At 46.1% G+C, this 27,269-nt stretch overlaps 1 protein-coding gene across 2 annotated transcripts in view; it reads left to right on the top strand.

Moving 5' to 3' along the window:
- The window catches only part of LOC310888745 (ubiquitin-associated protein 2-like), a 128,594-nt gene that overhangs the window by 45,165 nt on the left and 56,160 nt on the right, over positions 1–27,269 (top strand). For both annotated transcript variants that reach the window (XM_083815758.1, XM_083815757.1), the window contains exons 5-6: positions 3,485–3,638; positions 5,378–5,455. In XM_083815758.1, coding sequence (XP_083671884.1) covers positions 3,485–3,638; positions 5,378–5,455 — 232 coding nt within the window. The remainder of the gene's footprint in view (positions 1–3,484; positions 3,639–5,377; positions 5,456–27,269) is intronic.

The raw sequence follows: 27,269 nt of genomic DNA, 5'->3' as shown, positions 1-27,269 counted from the left end.
GGGTGCACCTTCCTGTCTGTGGTGGCAAGAACTCTTCGGTAGGCGACAAGATCCCGGACAAGCCCCCAAATTGTGAGAAAAATCTCAGATAATTTTCTTCAGACAGGATCTTCTGTGAAGTTATTTTATTTGCGATTGCAAGGGCGGGCATCCTGCAAGCAGGAGCACACAGTAAAAGTTTATCATATCCTTTTATTCCATGTTACCTGACACCTGATTTCTCTCCTGTTTCCTCATTGGCTGAGTACTACAGGTTCACAACCTACTCAACGCACTTCTATACCATATATGTACAATTTGATTTGACCAACCGTTAATTTCCCCTTTTCCTTTTTTTTCCTTCTCTCATGACTAGAGGGCCTGTGAATTTTGTTTTTACTGATTTCATACTGCTCATCCTTTTTTTCTTAGCTATCCTTATTGTTTTAGGACAGCGGGACCTTCCCCTTACCTGCTTAACATACTCCCCCCTGCTATGCTGCACAATCACTTTTGAATATGCAAGGTTAGTGGAATTTTCCACTGCAAAAACACCTTCTATTGCAAAAACACAACTTCGTTTCCCACAGTCCTTTGTCTTGTTTGACATAATGTTTCTTGAATTTTGCTCTATGCGATGAGCTGTTAGTGGATATTTTGTCTTATGGCCCCAGTTTTCTCACGTTCTTAGTCTGCCATTCTGTCTTTTGGTGCTTGAGCTCTAGTATGTCTGGGTAATTTTTTTCCTTAGACCATGTACTACTTCTCATCAGTCGCTTGTTCAATGATGGTTGGAAGATTATTTTTTTTCATTTCCTTGTGAGAAAAGATAGCTCTGTGTCGCATCAAGGGGTGTAGCTGATTAACCGTTGTGGGTCCGGTCAGATTCAGGATACTGAACTATTACAATCAAAATCACAGATTCACCAACAACGTATAACCGCACTTAGCACTGAACTACCATGGTCACGGATTCACCAATAACGTATAACCGCCCTTACTCTAGTCGCGTTCAATGAGAACTATCACGGCTAGGAACAATGCAGTTAAGTGCAATTTATTACAGCAACAGGGACACAGGTTCTTTGGATTGCCGGCGATAGTTACTGTCTGCAAAAGCAAGTTAGCATGCATAAAATACACAGGTGTGCAGCCTGGAAATTAACGCGTTAAAAGGCATAAAGACTCTATAGAGACTTCTAAGTTTCCGCGGAGACAAACAGTATAACAGTGAGCAATGGTTGTCATCTACCTTGACTTTAGCAAGGCTTTTCATACTGTCTCCCATGACATCCTGCTAGCAAAGCTGAGAAAGTGTGGGATAGAGGAGTGGACAGTAAGGTGGGTTGAGAACTGGCTGACTGGCCGAGCTCAGAGGGTGGTGAATGGCGGTGCAGAGTCCGGCTGGAAACCTGTGACTAGCGGCGTTCCCCAGGGGTCGGTGCTGGGTCCGCTCTTGTTCAACATCTTCATCGATGACCTTGATGAGGGAATAGTGTCTGCCCTCAGCAAGTACGCCGATGACACAAAGCTGGGAGGAGTGGCTGACACGCCAGAAGGCTGTGCTGCCATTCAGCGAGACCTGGGCGGGCTGGAGAGCTGGGCAGGAAGAAACCAAATGAGGTTTAACAAGAGCAAGTGTAGAGTCCTGCACCTGGGAAGGAACGACCGGACGTATCAGTACAGGCTGGGGGATGACCTGCTGGAGAGGAGCTCTGAGGAGAAGGACCTGGGGGTCCTGGTGGACGACAGGTTGGCCATGAGCCAGCATTGTGCCCTGGTGGCCAAGAGGGCCAATGGGATCCTGGCGTGCGTTAAAAGGAGCTCGGCCAGCAGGTCAAGGGAGGTGATCCTCCCCCTCTACTCTGCCCTGGTCAGGCCTCACCTGGAGTACTGTGTCCAGTTCTGGGCTCCCCGGTACAAAAAAGACAGGGATCTCCTGGAAAGAGTCCAGCGGAGGGCCAGAAAGATGATACGGGGCCTGGAGCATCTTCCCTATGAGGAAAGGCTGAGAGACCTGGGTCTGTTCAGCCTGGAGAAAAGAAGACTGAGAGGGGATCTCATCAATGTGTATAAATACCTGAGGTGTGGGAGACAGAGGGATTTGGCCAACCTCTTTTCAGTGGTTTGTGGGGACAGGACAAGGGGCAATGGCCACAAGATGGAGCACAGGAAGTTCCGCACCAACATGAGAAAGAACTTCTTCACGGTGAGGGTGACGGAGCACTGAAACAGGCTGCCCAGGGAGGTTGTGGAGTCTCCTTCTCTGGAGATATTCAAGGCCCGTCTGGATGCCTACCTGGGCAGCCTGCTCTAAGGAACCTGCTTTGGCAGGGGGGTTGGACCCCATGATCTTTCGAGGTCCCTTCCAACCCCTACAATTCTGTGATTCTGTGATAACCAAGTGTTCAAATCTCACCCAAAGGTGTCCCAAGGGGGGGGGGGGGGGAAGAGGGGCTCAGCCCGTTGACTGATCCCAGGATTCAGGAGGTCCTCGGGATGGTGTATTCCCTCGTGATGGTATCTTCCCCCAACATCCCCTCTCTCTTAGGCCAATTTATATTATTTTCTGTCTTTTAGATGGAGCTTGAGTGACTCTAGTCAAGCATATCTTAGTTAAGATTGGTGAAAAGTTTTCCCGTCTCTGGTTAAAGGTATAGGCTCCGAGAAATTCAGAGCATGTGCTCAGTGAGGGGTGGTCGCACCTTGGAGGCAGGTAGCTTTTGGGATGGAGGTGTGTTTTAGTATTATGAGGATATTATAATGAGCAAAAGTTCACTGGAGTACAGCATTTGTCAAAACATAACAGGTCATTGGCTCAGGGTAGCAAAAAGTGCGGCTTATCGGTCTCGGTGTGCACAAGAACAATCGAGTCCCCACCTGGTCACAGAGCCTAGCCGTGGTGTCTCCACTCCACTCTATGCTCCGTACTGTTCCTTAGAGTCAGCACACCAGGTTCCCCCAGTGCGATAGCATCTAAGGTTGGAAGCCTAGGGAACGCTCAGGTAATGCAGCTACACCCTAACCTGAAAGCCTCTTCAGTGCTGTACATTTTCTTTAAAATGTGAATGTTAGTTTTATTTTCCTAGTTGCTTTAGGCAGTTATACCACACTCTGTGCATGGTCCCTTGTTAGATTTATGGAGGTAGTTAAAAGGGAAAATGTTGCTCTGTTTTTTTCTGTGTTGCGGTCTTATTTAGGCTTCTTTGGACTGGTTAAAATCTATATATGAAATTGATATAATTAACATATAGCTGGAAATATTTGGTGTTCTCACACTTCATAAGAAAGTTCAGCTTCTATAACTTGTTTCTTTCCTATCTTTTCCCAAAAAATACAGCCTGGTTTTCCACTTCTGTCAGTGTAGTTTCTGGTAGGTATTTACTGATGTGATATTATACAAATACCTGTTTTTTCCCATGACCTGGAGGGGTGAGAGGCAGTAGTGTACAGAGAAGCCTCTTTCTTTTTGACTTTTATATCTAATTCTATTCTATCCAAATAGACTTCTTGGGAGACTGTAGGGGGAAAGAAGAAAAACCTTGGAAAAGAAAGTTCAGAAAACAAAGAAAACAGAGAAAAACGAGGGGACAGAGAAGTGAGTCGTGGACGGGGAAGTTCCAACAGAAGGGGAAGAGGAGGCAACCGTTGCCGAGAGTGTACGTACAGGGGTTCATTTTTAAAAGCTTCAGGCACTTTTCTTGCAGGTGAAACTGGTTGAGAGCAAATGCTTAATGGAATAAAAATGTCAGAGGTATAGTTCCGTGCCTAAGTGGTTATAACTTGTTTACATGACAGGTATGCTTGATTTCTCTACATGACTTAGTTTTGGGATGGTCTGTGCTTGTATTTTTCAGAGAACTAAATTTAAGTTTCTGTCCTTTTTTTTGATTAATTGATCTCGTGCTTACTGTTCTTTTATTTCAGTTTTATAATTGAGTCTTTGTAAGACTGAGAGCAGGTATTTCACTGCACAGCTGATATACTTTGTTTCTTTTAATGAAAAAAAATATCTAGCTTTGACTCCATCTCCTTTTATGAGTGGGAGAACCTGAAGATGTTCTCATCTTCTCATAAGGGGAATGAAAAGACTGGGATCATTATTAATCTCTAGCATGTATTACTGACATAAGCCAGCCACAGGTGAGTTACTACAACGGAGAAAGTGCTTTGTGAACTAAAACATTTATAAAAAAAAAAAAAAAAAGCTACAGTTTATACAGGTGCAATAGGACCTTGTGCAAAAGAGGACTAATATTTTCCAAAGTAGGTAGTATCACAGTATCATCCAGGTTGGAAGAGACCTCCAGGATCACCTAGTCCAACCTCTGACCTAACATTAACAAGTCCTCAAACACATTAAATTGCCATTGGATTCACATAGCTTTTTTCTTCTAAGTTTTATTAGCAATGTCTAAGCTACATGTATTGCCTATAAGAGCCATCAACAGCACTGATAAATGAGCAGAGAATGGAGAGAGATGAAAAAAAACACAATCCTTTTCCCTTAGAAGCAGGAAAAATATTTACAACATTCGCCAACTTTTCTAATTAATTATTGGAATTTATTAAAATATTGTGCCATTGAAAGCATTGAGAAGCTCTGTGGAATAGAGTAACATCAAAAATGAAAGTGAGAGGCAAGATTTTTGCCAGAACCAGATGCTGCTTGTTTCTTTCCTAAACTGATACTAAAGATTTTCAGATGGTTACCAGATCTTGTGTTTTCTTCCCACCTTTTTATGCATGTGTTAATGGTTTTGTTGCTGCTATTAGGACAAACTGTGCAATACAAAATACTCAGCAGTGTTTTAAGTGGAAGTCATCTTTTTTCTTCAGGGAGCCAGCCATCTTTCAGAATATCTACTCAGCAGTTTCCCACAAAATAGAAGTTGTAGTGCTTTTCAAACACCTAGCCTTCTGTCACCATCATCCTGTGATTTATATACAGAGGAGAGTTAAATTCTCCTTTTTGTGTAGGGATGTGACACTGGCAGACAGGAGATTTGGTGTTCTTGGTTATCCCTTATTCTTCCACTGTTGCCAACTAACACATTCACAAGAAAGTGAAGTATGAGGCAGTTCGTTTCTTCCCTATTCAGAGAAGTGAGACTATAATTAATTTAATAGTGTAGGCTGCAAAGCGCTGCACTTCTTCAAAAAATAAGTGTCTGATATGTTTCCCTCTTAATAGACATTTTCCTTTCTAACTGTCAAATTCCAAGTAAGCAACTTGCTTGTGGCTAGGCCTGCGAAGAAGAGGGGTGACTGAGATATCTTGACCGTACCACTCTGAAAATCTTATCTTTCCTTTTCAAAGGATTCAATTTAAGCAGATGGCTATATTGTCTTATGTATGAGTCTCTAAATTTTCTGTTAAGCTGTCTTCTCTCCACAGGTAGAGATGAAGAGAATGGAGTGGACAACAGTCAAGGAGACAGGCCTTCAGACCGTGGAAAACGTGGCCGTGGGAGAGGTGAGATGGTGGCATTGTTGTGGGACTGGCCCTGATTTCATTTCCTGAAATGGAATCCCCCCCCCCATGTGTTTACTTAAAAACTTAAGCATTTGGTTATCCTTTGATTCCATAAGCACTTCAGCCACTTTTAATTTAGGTACTTGCCATCCCCCATAGCCCTTCTCATCGTTTGGTCTTAGAGTGACTTAAAGGTGATTTATATCAATTATTTTTGCAATTTTTTGTGTGGTAGGCTGGTGTGCTCTGGCTATCGAGAGCTGTTTTCCCAGATCAACTTCCAGGCCACCATTATTCGGAGTGCACTGGGCTCCTCAAGATGTACATTGGTAGCAGGAGAGCACAAGATTCCATCTGTGGAGCTCTTGGGAGGGATTTGTTGTGTGCTTGCCCCATTTCTTTGGGGTGGATCCTGTTGTTAGGTTTGTCTTCTGCTTTCAGTACCCAGTCAGAGAGCATTAGCCAACTTAGAGGCTTTTTGGTGAGAGAAGTTTTGGCATGAAGTTGTTGATGAGGAGAGCTGTGGAAAGAGCACTGTGGAGTCACAGGTAGAATTGTGCATCCTGTAAAAGAGATGGGGAAGATGTTGACAATGGACTTGATGCGGAATCAAGGGATGCATAGTTTGTTTGGATTTTCATGGGTTTGAGTGGAAAGAAGCTTGTTTTTCTTGAAGCAAGAGGAAGGGAAATGGGTAACCTGGGATTGTATTGGGAGATGGGTATTAAACTGATGAAGTGCACAGCAGGGCTACCATAGTAAGTAATGTCCAAGTTGTGGAAAAACATTCCTACCTTCAAAAAAGGACTCTTCTCTTTGGAATATCCAGTAACGAGGCATTCAATGACTGGCACATCCAACTTCATTGTCTCCAAATCTGTATCTTGAAGGAGTGGAAAGATGCAAAGACATGTATCTTCCAGAGGGTTGTGACTTGGTTGTGCATGTAATCAGCAGGCATGAAATGGCTTGTTCAGAGAGTGCTTTGCAGGGGAGGGTGTGGTATATAGTATTATAGGTGGAACTTAAGGCTTTAAGTGTTTGCTTTATAAAATAATTCTTTATACAAGTTGTGAATACAAAGGTAGGATTTTTTTTAAGTTGTTGGGTGAAACTTAAAGGTTAATTTCAAGTTCAATTTTTTGATTTGTTTTACGAGCAATTCATTGTGTTCATTGTCAACTCTGTCGCTCTCCAGATGAATGTTGTATGTCTCAAGCCAAGGCACTTAATCATCAGTATCAAACTGACATACCTGACTGAAGAAACAGGAACAACTTAAACCAATTTCTGTTCGCCGGGTTAGTGTATACAGTGTATCTGTATCTCTACCCAGTACTTTAGACTCTACATTCATGTGAACAAAGTGTCTTGATGAAGTCTCCTCAACTGTCTGTGATAAATCCTTTGAATGGCTTCAGGATCATTATATTACAAGTGTGTGTGTTATATGGCAGGAAATACCTAATTTAATTTAATAATGCAAGCCCTTGAAATCTGCAGGGAATTACATAAAGCTGTGTAATTCACGTCTTTTCAGGGATGCATAACCTTCTGGTTATTAGTAGATATAAAAAAAAGCTTCTTGCCATTTTATTCAGTAGTCTTTATTTGCTGTTAAACAAAATAATAGTCACATTTGGGGATAAAGTACTTCAGCTAAAAGTATATAGATTGGTAATCACAACAGAGTCCTTTTTTTGGAAATGTTTCATGAAGTGTGTGTGTAGGAATCTAGGCAACATATACAAAATTAGGCGTCACCTAATATCCAAACAATGCACTCTAGCTATTTTAAGGTACCTTCTCAGGCTGGAATTACCTTATTGGCTGCTTTCTAGGGGGAGATTTGCTGGGCCATCATATTACTGCTTCGTTGCAGAAAAAAACAGTTTTAAGAAATGACATGCACTGAAACCAGCAGAAATGGGGTGGATTCTGTGGTGATAGTGCACTATTTATTGGGGGAAGAAAAAAGCAAAGCTTGATTATGAGAATTTCAGTTTTAGTGTTGTAGGCATTAGTTTCCTTATGCGGTAGAACTTCTGTTAATTACTGTGACATTCCCTGCAACTATGAAGGGTAGTAGGTAGATGAAGGCACGCACGACACGGACTCCTGATGGCTCTTCAACAGCAGGACCTTTATTGCCATTTTTCACCACTACATATACTTTCCCCGTAGCCCCACGCGCTGTCCACACACCCGAATCTGTCTTACAATTGGTTAGAGACCCTCAGACACGCGCCTTGAGCCAGCCAGCAATTGGCCACTGCCCAAAACTCATCTTTAACACTGTAGCCAATTTACTTTATCTCGTCCTTGCTCGAGTTTTTGGTTCTACCGCTGTTTTCCTCATTATCTGTAGCTCAGGGACGTGTGAAACAGCACGAAGCCACCTGCGAATTCCTTTCCCGCAAAACAGCACAAAGCTCCCTGTGAATTCTTCTCCCACAATTCCCCCTTTTTTATTTTCAATCAACCAAACGCTTTCTATAGATTTTTCTATCAATCACCGCAGACACTGCAATAAGCAAGGTACAATAAGCAACAGGGTGAAAATCACATGCAGAATTACGATTGTAAAGTAGCGTGCCTACTAGAATCTACATCAGTCAACAAGCCACTAAGCGCTAGGGATGTTGCTTCGCAGGGATACTGCTTCTCACTCGCACAGCACAATCACACTATCACACAATCATGCACAGAGGCCTCTTGTACTTCTCATTCATACCACAAGAAAACATCACTTAAAATAACTTGTCCGCGGCTTCAGGAGGTCCTTGTCTGCTCCCGTGGTGAGCGGCTGAGAGTGGAGACCCCTCCGAGGAAAAAATGCTCGGGGTGCACATAGGGGCGTCCGTTCCACAGTCAATCCCACAGCCGAGCAGAGCGGCTCCTGGCGCAAGGAAGGATGCTATTATAGTTTGTATAATGACAGCAAAGAGATGCATTGCAATAAGGAGCAAGCGTGGCGTTGACCTTTTTTTTTTTTTTTTTTTTCCAAGCAATTACACCTTACACATGCTATTACTGTTACACATCCCAGGATATCTAATTCCTGTGGCTCTAGGGGCGCTTGACATAAGTAGACAGTCCAGTCTTTGTTATTCGCCAGGTTCCCCAGTAGACATGTCGTAGATGGGTCGTTTCATTGGCTCCACCAGATCCAGGAACCTCCTCCCATCTAACCTTCAGTGCACTGCTGTATTAATCAGCTCCAGATTATCACCGAATGGGTCACCCACAGTCTGGGCTGGACTGAGACCCAGGAGGCACCGAAGCTGCAGAGGTGGACGAGGATGATGGTCCCAACCATGGTCACACGCCACGAGCTGGCACCCATCGTGGTCCTTGCCCTGTGGAAACACAAGCGTACCCTCGCCCCCAGGTTATTAGGGGATATGGTCCTTCCCACCTCCCAGTATCCAGATTTCTCATCATAACCATCGCTTTTCCTGTTGGAACGGACGTTAGTCCTGATTCCATTGATTTAAAATGCTTAATTATACGTGGTACGTCTTCGTATTGAAAAGGTAGTGTCAAATGATTTATGACATATACCACTTTGTTCAATCTATTCTGCGGGGTCTCCTGTGTCTCCCCCTTTTTCTGTTTAGCCAATAAGTCCTTTAACGTGCGGTGAACACGTTCTACTATTGCTTGTCCTGTGGGTGAGTGTGGGATGCCTGTCTTGTGAGTGATGCCCCAGGTATGGAAAAAAAGTCGCGTAGAGCGGCTTGCATAAGCTGGGCCATTATCAGTTTTTATTTCTTTAGGGATTCCGAGGGCGGCGAAGGCCGCACGGAAATGCGCCTGTGCGTGACGGCTTGTTTTGCCCGTCATCGCAGAGGCCCAGAGCGCGTGCAAAAAAGAATCTATGGACACGTGAACGTATTTTAGCCTCCCAAAGTCGGGAACGTGAGTAACGTCAGTTTGCCAAAGCTGAAGAGAAGAGAGGCCCCTAGGATTAACTGTAGTCGGTGGGCCTGGTCGTTGTTGACAATCTGGGCAGGTCTGTACTATGAGCTTAGCATCTCCTATGGGGATGGCAAACTGTTTGGACAATGCCTTTGCAGCCTGGTGGAAGAATTGATGTGATAGACGAGCCTGGGACAATGTATTTGGCACTGGGACTTGCAATGCAATGTTAGTCAATTGATCGGCCCGGGCATTTCCTTCTGCAAAGAATCCCGGGAGTGTCGTATGACTTCTAATGTGGATCACGCAATAAGGGTGGGTACGGTGCTCTGTAAGAAATAATAACTCTTTAAATTTTAAGAATAGTGCTTTGTTGTGGATGTGTTTGATCTGAGATCTTTCAATTCGTTGTGCTACTCCTACTGCATAATGTCAATCAGAGACAATATTTAGTGGAGCCTGGTCCCATTGCTTGAACGCCATTACTACTGCATGTAATTCTACTATCTGAGGGGAGCCCTGTATTGTTTCTATGACATGTTGCCAGTGGTCTCCTTGTTCCCACGTGACTACAGCTTTTCCCTTTCTCCCTGACCCGTCTGTGAATACTGTTTGTCCTTGGACTGGGTGCCATCGATATAGCGGCTTGTCCTCAACGTGTACATTATTATAAAAGGTAAGCATTTTATGAGACGGGAGATGTATATCAAGTTGACCATTGAAACCCGAAAGGGCTGATTGTAGCTCTAAGCTATTCTGGAGGCACCAATCAAGATAGTCTTTAACTATCGGAATGATAATGGATTTTGGCTCTTCTCCAGCCATTTCTATAATTCGTTCTCTTCCCTTCCTAATCAAATCTGAAAACATTTCAATGCGGGTGGCGAGTGTCTTTGTCGGTTGGTGGGGTAGAAACACCCATTCTAATAGAAGCAACGGGTCTGTTGCGTTGGAGTCCCATTGCGCAATAATAGCTAAAGGTTGTGGATTCTGGTTGCATATGTAGAGCTGAATGGGTAAATTTTCTGCTCGCCGCTGGCATTGTTGGGCAGAGATCTTCTCCTCTATACGGTGTAGCGCCGCCCTGGCTTCATTAGTCAGCCGGCGGGGCGCATTAATACTAGTGTCCCCTTTTAACAACTCGAACAGGGCTGCTAGTGTATGGTTGTCAATTCCGCATTGCGTCCTTATCCAATTTATATTGCCTATAAGCTTCTGGACATCACTGAGCGTGCGAATTTCCCTTGTAATGGCTACGTTTTGGGGTTGAATACTGTGCTGCAGTATCTTCCAGCCTAAATATTTCCAAGGCGCCTCGATTTGAATTTTCTCCGGTGCGATTTGTAATCCCCATGTCTGGAACTCCTGCCGTAGAACAGGCAGTACTTCTTGAGTTAAGTTGTCTGTCGGACTGGAGAGCAATATGTCGTCCATATAATGATAGATGTATACGTGCGGGAATCGTTTGCGTACGGGGCGTAGCGCTTCTGCTACGTATGTTTGGCAAATTGCTGGGGAATTTTTCATCCCTTGAGGCAGCACAGTCCAATGATACCTATCCATTGGTTCGGTCTTATTGATTTTTGGGACCGAGAACGCGAATCGAGGAGCATCAGCAGGGTGAAGTGGAATAGTAAAGAAGCAGTCCTTTAAATCGATAATCAAGATATTCCAATTGCGAGGGAGCATAGCAGGAGAAGGTAATCCGGGCTGGGGAGCTCCCATGTCCTCCACTGCATTGTTTATTTGACGTAAATCGTGAAGTAATCGCCATTTCCCGCTTTTCTTTTTAAAAAGAAACACGGGTGAATTCCAGGGACTGGTTGTGGGGGTAATGTGTCCCAATTGTAACTGTTCTTGGACAAGTTCTTGGAGAGCAGCGACCTTTTCCGCAGGAAGCGGCCATTGATTCACCCACACAGGATTATCAGTTCTCCAGGTGAGTCTCATGCGCAGTTGCTCGTCAATGGCCGCTATTGAAAATTTTCCGGAAAGCTCAGAGTGAACTCGCCCTGCCCCATCACATCCCTCCCCAGGAGACTGACAGGTATGAGGGCAGCATACGGCCGGACGTTATACAGCGAGCCTTCATGAGTCTTAATGCTAAGCATATACCGGCTCTGAAAGGTACCGGAGACACCACCGACTCCCACAAGGCCTTTTGTGGTGGAATCTAAAGGCCAACTTTTGGGCCAATCGTGAAGAGAAATTACTGTAACATCTGCCCCGGTATCCATTAATACGGTTATTTGTGCGCTGGAGGGGTCAGCCTGTGGGTGATGAAGTGTTAGGGTCAGCGTAGGCCTCTTGATGGTAATGGCCGAGGCCCAAAAAGCTGACGGGGGTCCCGTTGATCCAAACTCCGCGTCGTGTCGGTCACATGTCTCTGCTTGTGGAACTATGGCTTTAAATAGTATTAACTGTGCAATTGTAGTCCCCTTGGGAATGAGCATCGGTGGGGAGGGAGTCCATGCCATTGCTTGTATTATGCCTTCATAATCAACGTCAATGACTTCAGGCAGTATAAAAAGACCCGTTAGTGTGGTGCTAGACCGCCCTAGCAAGAGGGCGCTGCATCCCTTCCCTATTGGTCCCTGTACATTTAGAGGTATTCTGCGAACCCGAGTGTCCCAAAGGGTGCAGCTCGTTGCTGTGGAGACATCCAATCCGGCGCTTCCTCGGGTTCTGGCTGTGAGGGAATCCACGGTGACGTAGTAGGCGGGATCGCTGGAGCAGTGGGCGGCTGCGGTCGCAGCCCGGTAGTCGTCATCGCCCAGGGCGGTGACTTCCGCGAGGACGGCCCGCCCACGAAGGAGGGCCGGGGCACTTGTGTCATCGCGCGGCCCCGCCCCGCGCTCTGCTTCCCGTTTCCCTGCCGCGGTTGTAAAGGTCGTCCCTCTGCATCATGCGTCGAACGGCACTGGCTAGCCCAGTGCCATCCCGTGCCGCACCGTGGGCAAACAGTGGGAGGGGCAGAGTTACCGCGTTCCCCCCCTGCTCCTCGCTGTGGGCATTCGGTGGCAAGATGCCCCGTGGCTCGACAGCGAAAACACCGTTTTCGCCCGGTTTTAAGTGCAGTAGCAAAGGCTCCGGCCAAAGCGGCAGTGTGATGTTCTACGGATCCGACTCGATTGCAAGCCTCTATCATTTGTACCAGTGTAGTATTAGCAGGCAGGGCTTGGAGTATTTTCTTACAGTCTGTGTTTGCATTTTCTACCGCCAGTTTTAGTATAAGGGCCTCTTTGGCCTCGCGGTTGTCAATTTGTTTGTCCAAAGCGTCTCGCAATCTATCAATGAATTGCATATAAGGCTCGGTAATTTGTTGCCTAATGCTGGTAAACGATGGCTCGGCTTTTCCAACTTCAGGCAACTTCAACATAGCCTGGAAGGCCAGAGACGCGGACTGCCGCAAGATGGCATCGTCGAGCCTAGCCTGCAATCTCGGATCAAATAACGGCTCAGCCCCCATCAACTGTGGGATCCCGGCTCCCAAGAGGGGGTCGCCGGGCTGCCGGTCCAGGTTACGCAGGGCGGCCAATTCGCACGCTTCTTTCCATTTTTGCCCCCACAGTAATTTTTGTGTTGGCGTTAAAATCATCGCGGCTATCTGACGGCAATCGTACGGCACCAGCAAGTGACCAGTCATAACATTTTCTAACAATGACTGAGTAAATGGTGCGTGTAATCCATATGTAGTCACAGTCTTTCTCAACTCTTTAATTAGGTCCCAGTGGAAGGCATTATATTCATTTTGACCGTTGGGTCGCACCTGCACCGGGAAAGCCATTCCTACCGGGTCCCCGTCCTTTAGCGCTTCCCGGCGCACCAGCTCCCATCGTTCCCGCGGGTCGAAAGCTCGGGCCCCCAGGGAGGCATTATCGGGGGCAGGCAAGGCGGGAGTCGAGGGGGTCAGCGGGGAGGGGCTCTGCGGCGGCGGTCCACGGCCCTCTTCCTTGTCATCCCCCGGGTCTATCAAATTGCACTGCTCTGGTGACCTTGCAGGCTCTGATCTCAGTTTGGCTGCTGTTATTGCCTGGGCAGCGGCGTTCTGTACTTTCTTTTCTGCCTGCCACGCTCTTAAAGTCTCTGTCACCAGCCGCCACGTAGTCATCACCTCAGCAGCATTAGTATCCCCACGGGACACTGCTTCCCAGATTTTTTTCCCTGCTTGGTCCCAAGTTTTTACATCAAATACTGTAGAAGCCATTGAGGGGAGCCCTTGTTTTCGCAAAATTTTCAATAATAGCTTTATCTTAAACGGATCATATTTTACTCCCCTTTCTATTAGGAGTTCCTTTAGTAGTTTCACTATAGCCTCTTCCTCTGCCGAAAGGCTAGCTCCCATGATTAATGCCCAGCCGCTCACCTGTCCTCCAGGTGCTGTCCCAGGGTTGAAGCTGCAGTCCAGCTGCGAGCTTGATCCGTTCTGCTGGGTTCCATTCAGACGCTCGTACAGCGCTGCTCCTTCCTGATCACGTCGGGGTCACCAATTGAAGGGATGAAAGACACGGACTCCTGATAGCTCTTCAACAGCAGGACCTTTATTGCCCTTTTTCACCACTACATATACTTTCCCCGTAGCCCCACACGCTGTCCATGCGCCCGAATCTGTCTTACAATTGGTTAGAGACCCTCAGACACGTGCCTTGAGCCAGCCAGCAATTGGCCACTGCCCAAAACTCATCTTTAACACTGTAGCCAATTTACTTTATCTCGTCCTTGCTCGAGTTTTTGGTTCTACCGCTGTTTTCCTCGTTATCTGTAGCTCAGGGATGTGTGAAACAGCACGAAGCCACCTGCGAATTCCTTTCCCGCAAAACAGCACAAAGCTCCCTGTGAATTCTTCTCCCACAGATAATATCCTAACTACCTCCCGAGCCTTGGCTGTCCTGGTGGGGAATGCCTCTAGCCAACCTGAAAAGGTATCAGTTAATACTAATAAATATCGATACCCCCCTTTTCTTGGAAGTTCTGTAAAATCAATCTGCCATTGTTGCCCAGGCCCGTTGCCCAGGCCCATTGCCCTTCCCAGTTTGGCCCATTTCCAGTTTGGGGGTGCTCTTGGGATTAGTCTGGAGACAAAGATCGCACTGCCGAGTCACTTGTCTCACAGTGGTGTATAAATTTCTAGCTACAATGTCTCTAATCAGGTGTTTATATAGGGCCTCTGCCCCCCAATGCCTCTTCCTATGTTCTTCCTTTATCAGGAGCCCTGTTAAATAGGAGGGAATAATCAGTTTCCCTTGTGGGGTGTGAGCCCACCCTTCTTTATTATGTGATCCTTCCAAATCTGCGATAAGCTTTTGATCTTCCTTAGCGTATTCTGGCTTATCTTCCAGAGAGATTCGCCCATCAGGGACCAAAGCCCCTTCTGTTCTTACCTTTGCCTTGGCTACCTGTTTTGCCTCTCTGTCTGCCAGCTCATTTCCTCTTTCCAACTCTGAGTTCACTTTCTGGTGTGCCTTAATGTGCATAATCGCCACTTTCTCAGGGAGCTGGACTGCCTCCAGTAGTTTCAAGATCTCCTCTGCATGCTTGATATTTTTTCCTTGTAAGTTCAATAATCCTCTTTTTCCAGATTGCTCCATGTGCATGTATGACCCCAGAAGCATATCTCGAATCGGTATAGATATTCACAACTTTGCCTCGGGCCAATTCCAAGGCGCGGGTCAGTGCAATTATTTCTGCCTTTTGTGCTGAGGTGTTTATGGGCAAAGGTCCCGACTCTATCACTTCCTAACTGGTGGTGATGGCATATCCAGCACGCCTTTTACTGCTTAGGACATAGCTGCTTCCATCAGTGAACCAGTTTTCCGTATTCTCCATAGGGCTGTCTCTCAGGTCCAAACAACTCGAATATGTTGCCTCGATGGTTTCCAGACAGTTATGATGCACTGGTTCTCCTAGGTTTCCACTGAGGAAAGAGGCTGGATTGACAGTGTTAGTGACTACTATTTCCACATCATCCTGTTCTACCATTATAACCTGATATCTCAAGAACCTCTGTGGGGAAAGCCAGTATCCACCTTTTGCTTCCAATACTGCAGATACTGTATGGGACACCAACACAGTCATTTTCTGGCCCAGGGTGAATTTTTGAGCTTCCTGGATGTTTAGCACTACAGCCACAACCGCTTGCAAACATCCAGGCCAACCTTTTGCAGTTGCATCCAGCTGCTTGGAAAAGTAGGCAACTGCTCGTCGATACGGGCCGAGATCTTGTGCCAGTATTCCTAGGGCAGTCCCCTTCTTCTCATGGGAAAAAAGGAAAAACGGCTTACTCACATCTGGGAGTCCTAGGCCTGGGGCCAACATCAAGGCCTTTTTTAGCATCTCAAAGGCTTGTGTGGTTTCCTTATCCCATTTGAGGTGTTTCTGTTCGGTGTTTGTTAGTGCATATAGAGGTTTAACAAGCAACCCATAGTTATAGATCCATAGTCAGCACCACCCAGTCATTCCCAGGAACGTTCATAACTCCTTTACTGTTTGTGGTCTCAGAGTTTGGCATATTGCTTCTTTCTGGGCCTGTCCTAAAGTCCTTTGTCCCGCACTGATTTCATAGCCCAGATAAATCACTTCACGCTGCATTACTTGAGCCTTCTTTTTGGATACCCGGTATCCCTGGAACCTCCAAAGTTCAACAGACTCACCGTCCAAGTCATGCAAGCGTCCTTTGTCTTGGTGGCAATCAGGATATCGTCCACATATTGTAACAGCTTCCCTTCCCCAGGCGGGGCTTCCCAGGATTCGAGATCCTTTGCGAGTTGATTACCAAATATGGTAGGGCTGTTTTTGAACCCCTGTGGTAATACCGTCCAAGTGAGCTGGATTTTACGCCCACTTTTAGGATTTTCCCATTCAAATGCAAATATGTTCTGTCTGGCTTTATGGAGAGGGAGGCAAAAGAAGGCATCCTTCAGGTCTAAAACAGTAAACCAGGTTAGATCAGGTGTCAATACAGTCAGCAAGGTGTATGGATTTGCCACTACCGGGTAAAGGTCTTCAGTTATTTTATTTATAGCCCGGAGGTCCTGGACCACCCGGTATGACCCATCAGATTTACGGACAGGTAATATGGGAGTGTTAAAATTGGACTCGCATTCCCTTAGTAACCCCAGTTGTAAAATTTTTTCTATTAACGGTCGAATTCCTTCCCTATCTTCCTTCCTCAAGGGATACTGTTTGATTCTTACCGGCTGTCATCCTTCCTTAAGTTTGACCTCAACAGGTGGAGCATTTTTTGCTTTCCCTGATACATCGGTGGCCCATACCCCGGGATATACCTGGTTCGTAATTTCTTTGCTGATTTTTCCTTCCGTAGGAACACTTGCTAAGAATAAACTCATTATTTGGATATACTGCTGATCATTTACCTCCAGAGTAATCTCTCCTTTTTCAAATTTAATTGTTGCACCCAATTGCTCCAATAAATCTCTCCCCAATAGTGCTTTCGGGGAGTTGGGCATGTACAGAAATCTGTGGATGCCCCATTGTTTTCCCAATTTATATCTCAAAGGTTCACAAAAATATGCCTTCTCACTTTGGCCAGTTGCCCCTTATACCATGATATAATCATTTCCCAGGGGCATCAAGGTTTGGTTTAAGACTGAATACATTGCCCCTGTGTCAACCAAAAATTCTACCTCCTCTTGCTTCTTCCCTAGCTTCATTATAACCAGTGGATCCGCTAGGGTGGATTCCCCAGGTCCCCGTCAGTCTTCCTTCACATGAGCCACTGTTCTTCCTTTCTGGTTGTTTCGTCCCTTCTCCTTGCCTTTCCGTTTTTCTGGGCATTCATTTTTCCAGTGGCCAAATCTTTTGCATATTGCACACTGGTCCCTGCCTAATTGAAACAGTCCTTGTCTAGGTTTCCTCTCTTCATCCTCTCTAACAACCGCCACCACCCTTCTCTGTCCTCGTCTATAATCCTCTTCTCTATTACTGAACACTCCCCATGCCTCATCTAGCAGTACTTCCAGGTTTCTGCTTTCTGTGGGACGCAGCCTCTGAAGCTTGCGCCTAATATCACTTCTAGACTGTCCCAAAACCAAAGAGACTAACTGTTGTATTCCTGCCTCTGACCCAGGATCCAGCGGTGTGTTACGGTGCATCACATCCCTCAGTCGATCTAAGAATTCGGATGGTGACTCGGAGGGACCTTGTTTGATTGCGTATAGTGCTGACCAATTTATGGTTTTGGGAATGGCTCTCTCCATTCCTTTTGAAATCCACCCCTGATATGCCTGTAACCTGTCCATATCTGCGGATCTATCTGCATTCCATTTTGGATCCTGAAGGGGAAAATATTCCTTAACGTCCCCTCCAGTAGTTGCATAATGATTCTCAGCCAAATCTCCTGCAGTTTTTAAAATTAGTTGCTTCTCCGTCTCAGTCATGTAGTCTAATAATAACTGCACATCACTCCAATCAGGATTATGCTGTTTTATAATAAACTGAAAATGTTTGGCTACACTTACCGGATCATTTCTGTAATCCTTAGCAACCCTTCTCCATGCTTCTAAATCGGTGGTGGAAAATGGTACCTTAATTACCATTGTCCCGCCATCTGACCCTACCGCCTCCCGGAGAGGTGCTTGTAAGACTGTTAGAGCCGACTTTTTCCTGGTACAGGAGGATACAGGGCTATCTGGGGGAGTGGAGGTTCCATCCGAGTCCGCATCCTGTTCCTGCGATTGAGGGGGAGGCTTAAGCAAATCAGCCAGATCTTGTTCTGATGCCTGGCGGGCTTTATTTATTTTAGTATATCTTTGTCCAATGCTGCATGCCGAGCAGCACTGCTTCAAATTACCTTTAAGTTCTTTATTATTTTCTCGCTCAAGGGCGAGTACCATAGGGTCCTGTGGTGGCACCATTCCACAGTCCCTTTGCCACTCCGGATGATTTTGGAGGGTGAAAAACATATCTGCATACGACACTTCATCCCATTTTCCTTCTCTCCTCAAAAACAACATTAATTTCAGGATAGTGTTATAGTCGATTGATCCATAGAGTGGCCATTTAGCTCCATCCTCAAGCTTATATAGTGGCCACCATTGATTGCAATACTTAATGAGAGTTCTCTTACTTTCTGTGCTCCCAGTTCCGACAATATCCTTCCAGTGTGCCAATATGCACCCAATAGGGCTTTTCTTTAAAACACTTTTGTTCTGAGCATTACCCATTTCCTTGATTTCCTAAATAAATTCACTCTCCCCCCTTTTTACCAAATTCCCAGGACTTGAGCCCAAACCACCAAAGAAGTGACTCTCTCCGTTCTACCACTTTGATGATCAGTCAGGCCCCCCCTCCAATGACCAAACACCAGTATACCAATATACACCAATATACCAAAACTTCTAAACTGTTACTTAGATAACGCTCCTGCCTTCCTCTTTGTCACACTAAAAATGTTTAAGAACAAAATAGGATTACAAGATACACCACCGGGCCCATATATTGGGCACCACCACTCAACACTTGGATAAAACAGCACTTCCTTTCAGTCTGTCATGCGCTTCGTTCGTCTCCGGCCGTTCCCCTTGCGGAGAATACGGAACTGCGGATCGGAATTCCGCACTTGCTTCACAGCGATGCTGCGTCTCACTCACACAGCACAATCATGCAATCACACAGAGAGGCCCCTTATACTTCTGATTCATACTACAAGGATATATCACTTAGAACAATAACCAAACTTGTTTGTATCGTCTCTGGTCGAGTTCCTCGAGGAGTCACTCACTTCACAATACTTTGTCTCAAACACATAGGCTTACAGAAATGTTTTCAACATGAGATACCCAGACATTTACAAATAAGACATGCAATATTACCACTCCAGTTAATATCCCTCCAGCAGCTGCAAAATATTACCCAGGTAACCTTGTCACAACTGAGAGAGGCCCGCTTACCCTTCTCCTGCTTCTTATACAGTCATTAGCAGGTCCATCCTGGCTCCCAATACTGGGATGCAGCGGTAACCTCGGATTTGCTCGATCTGCTCCCAAGATCGCTAGCAGCCACTCTATCGGTCAGCAAATCCCCCTAACCGCTCTGTAGGTCAGCCTGTAGGGTACCCTCCTCCCTTACGGGGACTATGCCGTATGCCAGATGTCTCTGCACGGTTTACCGGCGGCCCCAGCCAAGCACAGGTATCCCCTACTACTAACTAGCTCCCTTTGTTAAACATACCGTTTGTCCACAGCTTCAGGAGGTCCTTGTCTGCTCCCCGGTGAGTAGCTGGGAGTGGAGGCTCCTCCAATGAAAATACCCGGGGCGCGCCTAGGGGCATCTGCTCTGCAGTCGATCCCGCAGCCGAGCAGAGTGTCTCCTGCCTGGCTCGCGGAAAACAGACTCCACAACCTGTAAGGCTGTAAAGTAGGTATGTTTATTCAGCTTTGAGCAGTACGGGGGGGGGGGGGGGGGGGGTAGTCCCACTACAATCGTGCGCACCCACCACAGTAGTTCATCTTGTATTTATACAGAAGGGGTTACACAGGTAAGGGATCGCCTATACGTATTCATAACCTCTCCCCAAAAGGGTGGTCTTTATTACAATGAGTTCCAGGAAATCATTTCCATTGTCTCAGTCCTGTCCTGATTAGTTCACAATACCTATAGAAATCCCTTATCTTCCAGAGCCCTCCTGTCTCAGTCCTGATTAGTTTACAGTACCTATAGAAATCCCTTTAGCATCCATTTCTTACTTCAATCTCTTTTGAAGGAAAAATGGGCCTGAAACCTGTAGTGCAAACTTTAATTAGGGATGGTCTTTTGGAGCCTTGTATGTCACCATATAACACTCCGATTTTACCAGTGCGAAAGCCAGATGGTTCCTACCGATTAGTACAAGACCTGAGAAAAGTTAATGAGATAACACGAAAGCGCCACCCTATGGTTCCTAACCCTTATACCCTGATGAGTAAAATCCCTTATGGGCACGAATGGTTCAGTGTTATAGATTTAAAGGATGCCTTTTGGGCATGCCCACTGGATCCTGAAAGTCGGGATATTTTTGCATTTGAGTGGGAAGACCCAGAAACAGGCCGTAAACAGCAATATAGATGGACGGTTTTGCCTCAGGGATTCACTGAATCCCCTAATTTGTTTGGGCAAGAATTGGAAAAGATTTTAGAAACATTTCAGATTCCAGAAGGGGTGACGTTGTTACAGTATGTAGATGATTTATTGATATCTGGGGTAGAAAAATCAAAGGTAAAAGAAGCCACAGAACTCCTGATTTTTTTTTAGGAGAACACGGGCTAAGGGTATCTGAAGATAAATTACACTACGTGGAAAAAGAGGTTAGGTATTAGGGACATTTAGTCTCTGAGGGCAGACGGAGAATAAACCCTGAAAGGATTCAGGGAATTGTGCAACTTCCTCTCCCTAAAACAAAGAAGGAGTTGAGAAAATTTTTGGGTTTAATTGGATATTGCAGACTGTGGATAGAGGCATATGCGCAGAAAACAAAGAAATTATATCTCAAATTATTGGAGGAAGAACCCAATATATTGAACTGGATTAAAGAAGAAAAAGAAATAGTGGAAAAATTAAAACAAGATCTTATTACGGCAGCAGTCTTAGCTCTTCCTACCCCTAAAAAAATCATTTTATCTTTTTATAACTGTAAGTGAGGGTGCTGCTTTGACGGTCTTAACCCAAGAATGGGGAGATAAGAGGAAACCTGTAGAGTATTTGTCTAAATTATTAGACCCTTTGTCCAGGGGATGGCCAGAATGCATTCAGGCAGTAGCAGCAACTGCCTTATTAGTAGAAGAGAGCAGGAAATTGACCTTTGGAGGACAACTGATTGTTGTTACCCCTCACCAAGTGAAGACTATTCTCACTCAGAAAGCAGGAAGGTGGCTGACAGACTCCAGAATACTAAAATATGAAGCTATACTAATTGAAAAGGATGATTTAACTATAACTACAGAACCTGTTTTGAATCCTGCCTCCTTCTTGTCAAAGGGAATTGAAGATCCAATAAATATGGAACATAACTGCTTAGATCTAGTAAATTACCAGAGAAAGATAAGATTAGATTTACAAGAGCTGCCCTTAGAGGAAGGGGAAATATTGTTTATAGATGGATCTTCTAAGCTGGTACAAGGGAGGAGATGTAATGGTTATGCCATCATTGAAGGAACAGATGGGAATGTTGAAGAAATGGGAAAACTGCCTAGTAATTGGTCAGCTCAAACTTGTGAATTATATGCATTAAATCAAGCATTAAAGTTGTTACAAGGGAAACAGGGAACTATATATACTGACTCACGATATGCATATGGGGTGGTACACACATTTGGAAAAATTTGGGAAGAAAGGGGCTTAGTGAACAGCAAGGGAAAGGAATTGGTCCATGAAGAATTAATTAGACAGATTTTGGAAAATCTGTTATCCCAGAGGAGATTGCTGTGGTGCATGTGAAAGGACATCAAAAAGGAAACTCACTAGTTGAATGGGGAAACAGAATTGCAGATGAAAAGGCTAAAGAATCAGCTTTGCAATTAGAAGTAGAAGCAAAGTTACTTCTTGTACCTGAAATAAAACCTCCACCTGAAAAGCAAATATTCAGTGAAAATATGAACGCTGTCCACGTGCCCGAATCCATCTTACAATTGGTTAGAGACCCTCAGACGCGCCTCGAGCCAGCCAGCAATTGGCTACTGCCCAAAACTCATCTTTAACACTGTAGCCAATTTACTTTATCTTGTCCTTGCTCAAGATTTTGGTTCTACCGCTGTTTTCCTCATTATCTGTAACTCAGGGACGTGTGAAACAGCAGGAAGCCACCTGCGAATTCCTTTCCCGCAAAACAGCACAAAGCTCCCTGTGAATTCTTCTCCCGCAGGTAGACAGTGTACAAACAATGCTGGTTGCTGGCACTCAGGAGAGCAGGGATTTGAAGAAGATCCATGTTCTGGTTTAACCTGGCTGGCAGCTAAGCACCACACAGCCGTTCGCTCACCCTCCCCCCTCCCTCTCTGGGATGGGGGAGAGAATCAGGAAAATGAAGCCTGTGAGTTGAGATAGAGACAGTTTATTAGGACAGAAAAGAAAGGAAAATAATAATAACAATGATAATAGTACTACTATTACTACTGTGTACAAACAAGTGATGCACAATGCAATTGCTCACCACCCGCTGACCGATGCCCAGCCTATCCCCGAGCAGCCGGCCCCCCACCCCGGCCAGCCACCCCTATACATTGTTTAGCATGACGTCAGATGGTATGGAATACCCCTTTGGCCAGTTTGGGTCAGCTGTCCTGGGTCTGTCCCCTCCCAGCTCCTGCTGCACCCCTAGCCTGCTCGCTGGCAGGACAGAGCGAGAAGCCGAAAAGTCCTTGGCCTGGTGTAAACACTGCTCTGCAACAATTAAAACATCAGCATGTTATCAGCGCTCTTCTCATCCTAATCCAAAACATAGCACCCTACCAGCTACTAGGAGGAAAATTAACTCTGTCCTAACTGGAACCAGGACATATATCCACCCTTTATTCCATACCATTTATGTCATGCTTAGGTTCCACACTTCCCAATACATTCCAATTAATCACCACCTTCATATATGTATATGAAATGTCCATTAAATTTGTTTAGTTTGTGACTGACTTCGGGCTCCATCTGTCACAGCAGTCTTTCAGGGCAGAAGCGATGGTGTGTGGTGTTGGATCGTCACACGTTGAAACCCGTTCTCATTCCATCACACCACTGTGCTTGTCCATTTCTATCAAAATTCATTCATTATTATCTGCGTGGCTGTTACTGTGATACCATTAATGGGACACTGACATATAGCAATCACAATGGTGATGACATACAGTATTAGATAATAATTAACATAATACAATTCAACTCATGGGCTGTTCTCACCCAGTATCAAATCCCCTTGAGGTACACACCTTGAGGTCCCCATTCTTTTGCACCACCCACCAAGTGCATCCAGGTCCCTGAGCAAAAGCAATCCCACGAATGGGTTTGCCTTTTCCTGAGGCAGGAGTAGCCCAGACTGTTTTACCCAGCATGTTTCTTACGTGCACTACAGGAACTTTATCCCCTTCTACAGTGCGTAACAGGTTTGATTGGGCAGGTCCAGCTCGGCTGGCAGATCCCCTAGTACTGAGTAACCAGGTGGCCTTTGCCAAATGTGTATCCCAATTTTTGAATGTCCCAGCACCCATTGCTTTCAGTGTAGTCTTCAACAGTCCATTGTATCGCTCAACTTTCCCGGAGGCTGGTGCATGATAGGGGATGTGATACACCCACTCAATGCCATGTTCCTTGGCCCAAGTGTCTATAAGGTTGTTTCGGAAATGAGTCCCGTTGTCTGACTCAATTCTCTCTGGGGTGCCATGTCACCATAAGACTTGCTTTTCAAGGCCCAGGATAGTGTTCCGGGCAGTGGCATGGGGCACAGGATATGTTTCCAGCCATCCGGTGGTTGCTTCCACCATTGTAAGTACGTGGCGCTTGCCGTTGCGGGTTTGAGGGAGTGTGATGTAAGCAATCTGCCAGGCCTCTCCATATTTATATTTCAGCCATCGTCCTCCATACCAAAGAGGTTTTGACCGTTTGGCTTGCTTGATTGCAGCACATGTTTCACAATCATGAATAACCTGTGCTATAGTGTCCATGGTCAGGTCCACCCCTCGATCACGAGCCCATCTGTATGTTGCATCTCTACCTTGATGGCCTGAGGTGTCATGGGCCCATCGGGCTATAAATAATTCACCTTTATGTTGCCAGTCCAGGTCCACCTGAGCCACTTCAATCTTAGCAGCCTGATCCACCTGCTGGTTGTTTTGATGTTCTTCAGTAGCCTGACTCTTGGGCACATGAGCATCTACATGGCGTACCTTTACAACCAGGTTCTCTACCCGGGCAGCAATATCTTGCCACAATGCCGCAGCCCAGATGGGCTTGCCCCTGCGCTGCCAGTTGTTCTGCTTCCATTGCTGTAACCACCCCCACAGGGCATTTGCTACCATCCATGAATCAGTATAGAGATAGAGAACTGGCCACTTTTCTCGTTCAGCAATATCTAAAGCCAGCTGGAAGGCTTTCACTTCTGCAAACTGACTCGATTCACCTTCTCCCTCAGCAGCTTCTGCAACTCGTCGTGTAGGACTCCATACAGCAGCTTTCCATCTCCGATGCTTTCCCACAATACGACAGGACCCGTCAGTGAACAAGGCATATTTCTTCTCATTTTCCGGTAGCTTGTTGTACAGTGGGGCTTCTTCAGTACGGGCCACCTCCTCCTCTGATGATATCCCAAAATATTTGCCTTCTGGCCAGTCCACAATCACTTCCAGATTCCTGGGCGAACTGAGTAATCAGTGCAACCCACTTGCTCCATGTAGCATCAGTTGCATGATGTGTAGAGGGGACCCTTCCTTTGAACATCCAGCCTAGTACCGGCAGTCGGGGTGCCAGGAGGAGCTGCGCTTCAGTACCGACCACTTCCGAAGCAGATCGAACTCCTTCATATGCTGCCAATATCTCCTTTTCGGTTGGAGTATAGCGGGCCTCAGATCCTCTGTATCCCCGACTCCAAAACCCCAGGGGTCGACCTTGAGTTTCCCCAGGTTCTTTCTGCCAGAGGCTCCAGGTGGGACCATTCTCTCCGACTGCGGTGTAGAGCACATTCTTTACATCTGGTCCTGTTCGGACTGGCCCAAGGGCTACTGCATGAACTATTTCCTGCTTAATTTGTTCAAAGGCTTGTCGTTGCTCAGGGCCCCATTCAAAAGCATTCTTCTTAGGGGTTACTTGGTAGAGCGGGTTTACAATCAGACTGTAATTTGGAATATGCATTCTCCAAAACCCCACGACACCTAGGAAAGTTTGTGTTTCTTTTTTGCTAGTTGGTGGAGACATAGCTGTTATTTTGTTGATCACATCCATTGGGATTTGACGACGTCCATCTTGCCATTTTATTCCTAAAAACTGGATCTCTCGTGCAGGTCCTTTAACTTTATTTTGTTTTATGGCAAAACCGGCCTTCAGAAGGATTTGGACTATTTTCTTCCCTTTCTCGAAAACTTCTTCTGCAGTGTCACCCCACACAATGATGTCATCGACGTACTGCAGGTGTTCAGGAGCTTCCCCCTGCTCCAGCGCAGACTGGATCAGTCCATGGCAAATGGTAGGGCTGTGTTTCCACCCCTGGGGCAGCCGATTCCAAGTATATTGGACTCCCCTCCAAGTGAAAGCCAACTGTGGCCTGCACTGTGCTGCTAGAGGGATGGAGAAAAATGCATTAGCGATATCAATTGTGGCATACCACTTGGCTGCCTTTGATTCCAGTTCATACTGGAGTTCTAGCATGTCCGGCACTGCAGCACTCAGTGGTGGCGTGACTTCGTTCAGGCCACGATAGTCCACTGTTAGTCTCCACTCACCATTAGACTTTCGCACTGGCCATATGGGACTATTAAAAGGTGAATGAGTCTTGCTGATCACTCCTTGGCTCTCCAGTTGACGAATTAGCTTATGGATGGGAATCAGGGAGTCTCGGTTGGTGCGATATTGCCGCCGGTGCACAGTTGTGGTAGCGATCGGCACTTGCTGTTCTTCGACCCTCAGCAACCCCACAACAGAAGGGTCCTCTGAGAGACCAGGCAAGGTAGACAACTGTTTAATGTCCTCTGTCTCCAAAGCAGCTATGCCAAAAGCCCAGCGGAACCCTTTTGGGTCCTTGAAATATCCTCTTCTAAGATAGTCTATGCCAAGGATGCACGGAGCATCTGGGCCAGTCACAATACGGTGCTTTTGCCACTCATTACCGGTTAGACTCACTTCAGCCTCCAATACAGTTAACTGCTGGGATCCCCCCGTCACCCCATGAATACAGATGGGCTCTGGCCCTTTATAGCTTGATGGCATTAGAGTACATTGTGCACCGGTGTCTACCAAAGCCTTATACTTCTGTGCGTCTGACGTGCCAGGCCATCGAATCCACACAGTCCAATAAACTCGATTGTCCCTTTCCTCCCCCTGGCTGGAGGCAGGGCCCCTCTAGTCCTGGTCAGAATCTTCATTTCTGTGTCTAAAGGACTGCCTGCTGGAAGTTGGAGCAGCAAGCTTTTCAGAGAACCCCTTTTTCCCGATTGTTTTCTTTTGCAACTCACGTACCTGTGCCTCTAGGGTCGCAGTAGATTTTCCATCCCATTTTCGCATGTCCTGTCCATGGTCACGTAGGTAAAACCACAGGGTGGCGCGGGGTGTGTACCCCTTATATCGTCTTCCTTGCACAGAAGGACGCTTACCCCTGATAGCTGAGACACTGGTTTGTACAGGTGGGGAGGAAAATAATCTCTCTTCAAGTTGGTGGACCTTTTCAGAAAGTTTCTCCACAGCCGAGATGCAGGCCTGTAGGGAAGAGGAGAGACTTTCTTCGTACTGCCGGAGTTGTTTACCCACTTCATCCACTGTGGGTTCCTTATGGTCTTTCCAGGCCATTACTGCCAATGAGCTGGCATATGATGATGGTGCACTCCGTACAAACTTCCGCCACGTGGGTCGTGTACACTGGACTTCATCTGGATCTGTGGATATTTGTTCGTTGTCCAGGTCCTCATAAATCACCTCCCGTACTGCTAATTCCCTCAGGTACTGGATTCCCTTCTCCATAGTGGTCCACTTGCCTGGTAGACATACAAGTTCTTCCTTGAAGGGGTACCTTTCCTGCACGGCTGACAGGAGACGCCTCCAGAGGCTGCGAGATCGTGCTCCATCTCCAATTGCTTTGTCAATGCATGCGTCCCTAGCAAGGGATCCCAGCCGCCTGGCTTCCTTGCCCTCTAATTCCACACAATTGGCTCCCGTGTCCCAGCACCGGAGCAGCCAGGTGACAAGCTGCTCACCTATACAGCGACCAAAATCT

This window comes from Anser anser, assembly GCF_964211835.1.
Source record: "Anser anser genome assembly, chromosome: W".
Lineage (NCBI taxonomy): Eukaryota > Metazoa > Chordata > Aves > Anseriformes > Anatidae > Anser > Anser anser.
This window is presented reverse-complemented; position numbering and strand designations above follow the sequence as displayed.